The sequence below is a fragment of the Penaeus monodon genome, chromosome 17 (assembly GCF_015228065.2).
Source record: "Penaeus monodon isolate SGIC_2016 chromosome 17, NSTDA_Pmon_1, whole genome shotgun sequence".
Lineage (NCBI taxonomy): Eukaryota > Metazoa > Arthropoda > Malacostraca > Decapoda > Penaeidae > Penaeus > Penaeus monodon.
Window position 1 is genome coordinate 16185230 of NC_051402.1, and position 5682 is coordinate 16190911.

General features: G+C 33.1%; 1 protein-coding gene across 1 annotated transcript; it reads left to right on the forward strand.

Moving 5' to 3' along the window:
- The first annotated feature begins 479 nt into the window (after window positions 1-479).
- Window positions 480-3467, forward strand: LOC119583271 (DNA repair protein complementing XP-A cells-like). Its single transcript, XM_037931742.1, has 4 exons — window positions 480-514; window positions 688-817; window positions 1237-1364; window positions 3394-3467. The coding sequence occupies exons 1-4, from the start codon at window positions 480-482 to the stop codon at window positions 3446-3448; spliced, it is 348 nt and encodes a 115-aa protein (XP_037787670.1). The 3' UTR covers window positions 3449-3467.
- The last annotated feature ends 2215 nt before the right edge of the window (window positions 3468-5682 follow it).

A 5682-nucleotide genomic window follows, 5' to 3' on the forward strand; every position in this document is an offset into this window, starting at 1 on the left:
ACTCTCTCTCCTCTCTCTCCCTCCCTCTCCCTCCTACTCTCTCTCTCTCTCTCCCTCCCTCTCCCTCCTATTCTCTCTCTCTCTCTCCTACTGTCTCTCTCTCTCTCTCCTACTGTCTCTCTCTCTCTCTCCTACTGTCTCTCTCTCTCTCTCCTACTGTCTCTCTCTCTCTCTCTGTCTCTCTCTCTCTCTCTCTCTCTCTCCCCTTCCTTCTTTCCTTCCTTTCTCTCTCTCTCTCCATTCTCTCTCCTCTCTGTGTGCTCTCTATCTTCTCTGTAACCTCTCCCCCCTCTCTCTAATGTTTTTCTCCCATTTTTCTCTTTCTCTCATCTCCCTCTCCCTATATTTCTGTAGGGATTCATTGTATTTTGTGCTATCTTTGACATCATCAATTATTTTCCCTGTTAAAGTTCAGCTATTTGAATGATTTCAAAGTTAACAAATAGTATGGATTGTTTACTTTAAGAAATTAGTTGTAAATGATCTCAGCCGTCTTAGGTCCTATTATGTCAGTGTAAGTCACTGGTCACATTTGGTCAGCTAATGTGTGTATGAAGTCATTGGTCATTTTTCATAATTATTATTATTACTGTTATTAGTATGTATATGTGGTATGCATGTTGAATGTGAAATATTTATATATGTATATGTTAATAAGTATGGATATTTATATATGTCATTTTCCAGAGAGAAGAAGGACAGTGTAAAGGTGATTCGTATGCAAGATACCAAGTTAATTGACACTGGTGGTGGCTTCTTCATTGAGGAAAATGAAAACCCTGGCAATGAGATCACAGATGATGACATGGATGCTGCTGTAAGTGAAATGTGTATTTTGATTTGTGTACAATTTGGTTGTCATTGCAAATGGAATTGCAAACTTATAGAGTTATGTCCTTTGATAAAGAGTACTTTTAAAGTTTAAGGAAGGTTCTTTGAAGTCCAAAATTTACCTTTATTTTGACAGGATATTCTTTTAAATAAAGACCATGGGAGGAAGTCTTTTGATTAAATACCTTCCTGTGATTTAAAATGATGTAATCTCATTTAGACACAATAAATTGGTTTGCATCATAGGTTGCATAATTTAATGCCATATTGCAGATATGGTAGGAAAAGGAATAATATACATGTAACTTGCTCTGCAAGACAGAGGTAAAGGAATTGTCAGAATCAAAATTGTTGAAGTAAGTTTATAGCCTTCTCCTGTTTTAATGAAATGTTCATTGCCAACAGATGAAATTGGTAACAGAACCAGCACCACTGTTTGAAGAGGACAGACCATTTTGTTTAGAATGTGATCATCCATTCAACAATTCATTTCTCTTTCACAACTTTGACCATCCAGTGTGTGATCAGTGCAGGTAGGTGTATGTGATGACAATTTATGTAGAACAGGTGTGAAGGAAAAGTAATAATTTCACTATTCATGATCTATTATTATTACATCTTCATCAGAATCATGTAGTTTTAATACAGAGGTGATATGATATAGAAGTGGTACTTGCACATCTGGGCTTTGTAGAATTATTCCTTCTTATTCATACCTTTCTATATTAGTCACAATTAACTGTTTGACATTAATTTGTAATTAGTGATCTCAGGCTCACTGGGATCACTTGTCAGTTCTCCTTAGTGACTTTAGGTGCACTCACAGTAGTATATTGTATATCTATGAATAAACAAGTTATATTTAGCACCCTTTGTTTCTGCTGATATTGTAATGATGAAGTACTTCTGTAAGCGATGTAATAAGAAAATGATAAAAGATTGGGCTGATGTTCCACAAATGAATACATAAATCCCAAAGAAAAGTTTTTCTTCTGAAGGTAGCCTTGAAGGTGGGTGTGGCTCTTACTTGTCTTCTTGTTTTTTGGAAAGACTCCACAGATATTCTATCTTAACCTTACAATCTGAATGATGTGACCATCACATCATGAAAAAATTGGCTTAAGGGGGGTGGGTGATGTAAACATGCTGTCATGGAAAAAATTTACTTTAGGCTATTGTGATGCAAAGTTGCTATCATGAAAAAAATTGGAGGTGGGCCATTGTGATGTGAACTTGTTGATGTGAACATTGTGAACATTTCAGCTGAACGCAGGGGTATAGGAAAAAACTTGCCATGAGTGCACAAAGCTCTTGGTGATTATTAGACTCATTTGGCATTTAGGAAGGGCCATTTGTATTATTTCCATTGATAAAAGATTGTGGAATGTCTGAGAACCATGACTGGAAGAGCACCAGCTATTTTCATGCTCAGGATCCTATTCCTGGCTACCAGGACTGGCTGTGCAGGTTGTATTACAAAAAATTGAACATTGTGAAAAAAAAGGAAAAAAGACATAAATAACAAAATGTTTCTTATGGTTATTGTTCTTGCACAGTCTATTCCCATCTGGGTAAAGGAAATCAAATGACAAATATAGACATTGGAAAATGGGAAAAAAGCTAAAAACACGTATTCAGAAAAAGCAAAAATAACATTGCAATGATGACTAGGAATAGGATCCTAAGCATGGAATTAGCATCTTTCCTGGAGCTGGTACTCTGGCTCATGGACAGTACCTTCCACACTCGTTTATCAATAGAAATAATTCCAAATGAGTCTAAACACCCTCCAAGAGCTTTATGCACTTTGATGAATCATTCCTGTTACCCAGGCCTTCAGCTGAAATGGCAAGTTCGTGTCACTGCGGCCCACAGCCAAATTTGCCCATGACGGCAAGTTCATATCACCTGCCTCCAAAGCCAAATTTTTTCATGATGTGATGGTCATGTCATCCAGATTGTAGGGGTTGAATTTTGATTGTGGAACTTAATTTTTTTCTGCATTGTTTTGAGAATCTATGAATACATTTATGAGACCTTTTTATGCATGTGAGACCTGTGTTGAATGCAAGGGGGCGAGCAGTTTCATGACACTGTAGAGTGTTGTCATGAGTAGTACTCAATTTGCTGATTTAGAGCTTTATATACTGTTACATGCAATGTAGTCCTTCCCATAACAAATTTGTTTCTGTTGTCAAGTTATGTGCTCAAAATGAATGTTCAAATTATTGATGACTTAAAGTATCCAGGTAATTTTATTGGTAAGACTTAATGCACTGCATAAATAAGTTTAGCCAGGATTTTTGGAATGGGGGTACATGTAGCAAAAATTGAATTAAACTCTTAAGAGTCTCAAGAAGAGAGGGTGAGGCTTCTCTGTTGCATAACAAGTTGCTTACCTTTGTGTATATAAGTCTTTGGTAAGCTGTTCAACTTCAGGTTTTAATCTGAGAAATCATAGACCATAAGGGAACTCTTTTGAGGTATAGCTTTCAAAGTTCCAGCCATCAACTGTTGCCTGCGGGTGATCTCAAAGTGCATTAATTTTTTTTCAATTAACAGACTAGCATCTCCAGGGCGGTATCTTCAATTTCCATACATCATCTATTTTTCTTAATAAAACTATTGCTGAAAACCACCAGTCTTTTGTAGTCTGATTCCATTTTTGTGTTGCAGTAAACTCTCACTTTCTTGAAATTAGTGAAGAAAGATATGGGTTGGTCAGTGTGAAAGCCCTTCAGGTGACATGGGCTATTTAAACTGCATTCTCTACAGAATGCCAGTCAATCAGTTATAAGCTATCTTTTCCATAGTTATGGTTTATATGACACCTCTCACATGATGGGAATTGAATAGGCAGTAAACATTTATAGAGTTGCCAGATGCATTCCTCTTACCTTGGTTATTTTTATGCAAATTTGCACTCATATTGGGTATCTGTATCACAGTACAATCTACCATAAGATATCAAAAGCCATCTAGGATATTATATTCCAAAATACTGTGTACCAGTTAAAAAAATAACCAATACAGTAAAGCAGCCATCCAACAACTGCAGCAGTCCCCATTATATCACATTATATAATTTTTTTTTTTTTTGTCGAGGGGTATTTTGGATGAGGTAACCCAGCTCATTTTTTTTGGGTGGGGATCTAGCCTGTACCCTGTAGAAATAAGAAAGTTTCAAAAGATGAAAAAGGAACCTTAACCTTCTCATTTTTCTCAAATTCTGGGAGATATTGCAAATAGACATATGAACAAAAACTTCCCTCACATACACCTTTCAAAACTTATTGACATAGGCCTCACTTTCAGTAAAAATGCCTAAACATCATGAATGCACTCCAAGTAACTGCAAAATATGAAACAGAATGGTACAGAAGTAATTTTGATGATTTTCAGAGGTCTTTCAAAGTGAGAGTTACCCCCTAAAAAAATCTGGAGGGATGCCTATTATGAGATTCATCAAAGCAAAAACCTTTACAACTTACATTAAAAAAAATAGCTGCCATCAACCATGGAGGAGTGCCATTTGTGTCTTCCCCTGGCCATATCAATGTAACTGACCTGAAAAGAATCCATGCACTTATTGAGAAGAGTGCTAGCTAGCCCAAATTTAGTGTCCTCCTAATCCTTTGTGCAAAAGCGAAGTCTAGAGAGTGAGGGATATGACTTGCATGACTCAAGAGTTTCTTTTTTGATAGCTTAGGCATACAATATTGTATGCTACAGTTGATCCAGGTACATATGTATATGCCAAGGATAACGTACATCTATTCTCACGTGTGTGTAAATCCTTGCAAAAAAGTGTTTTTATCACTTGCCACCTTGTGAATTTTTTTTTTTTTTTCAAACTTGTCTTAGTGTAAAAAGAATACTATTTTCAACCTTACTTATAAAATTGGTCAAAGTGTCAAAATATCTGCTGCTTCCTGATATTTTATTTTTATTTTTACTTTTTGAAAATTATTGTTGTTGTTGTTGTTGATGTTGTTGTTGTTGTTGTTGTTTTGTTGTTGTTGTTGTTGTTGTTGTTCTTCTTCTTATTCTTCTTCTTCTTCTTCTTCTTCTTATTATTATTATTATTATTATTATTATTATCATCATTATTATTATTATTGTTATTATTATTATTGTTATTATTGTTATTGTTATTGTTGTTGTTGTTATTATTATTATTATTATTATTATTATTATTATTATTATTATTATTAGTAGTAGTAGTAGTAGTAGTAGTAGTAGTAGTAGTATTGTTGTTGTTGTTGTTGTTGTTATTATTATTATTATTATTGTTATTGTTTTATTATTATTATTTTTATTATTATATATTATTATATTATTATTATTATTATTATATTATTATATATTATTATGATCATCATCATTCATCATCATCATCATCATAGTTTATATAGTATTATTATTATATTATTATTATTTATTATTATTATTATTTATTATTATTGTTGTTGTTGTTGTTGTTGTTGTTGTTGTTGTTGTTGTTGTTGTTGTTGTTATTGTAATTATTTTTATTATTTTATTTTTACTTTTTGAAAATTATTGTTGTTGTTGTTGTTGTTGTTGTTGATGATCTTTCTTCTTCTTCTTCTTGTATTATTATTATTATATTATATTATTATTATTATTATTATTATTATTATGTATTATTATTATATTTATTATGTATTATATATAAATATTAAATAGTATTGATATTATTGTATATTAGTATATTGTTATTGTTATATTACTATACTATGTTACAATTATTGTTATTATTGTTTTTATGATTGGTTTGTATTATGAGGGGGTTGGTTTGGGGTGGGGGGAAAAAATTAAAATTTTTTTAAA

Bases quoted from the DNA above. Each gene is read 5' to 3' on its own strand.
- LOC119583271 (XM_037931742.1), top strand. From the start codon at position 480: ATGATCTCAGCCGTCTTAGGTCCTATTATGTCAGT. The intron at 515-687 runs GTAAGTCACTGG...GTCATTTTCCAG, and splicing joins TTAGGTCCTATTATGTCAGT to AGAGAAGAAGGACAGTGTAA. The intron at 818-1,236 runs GTAAGTGAAATG...CATTGCCAACAG, and splicing joins ATGATGACATGGATGCTGCT to ATGAAATTGGTAACAGAACC.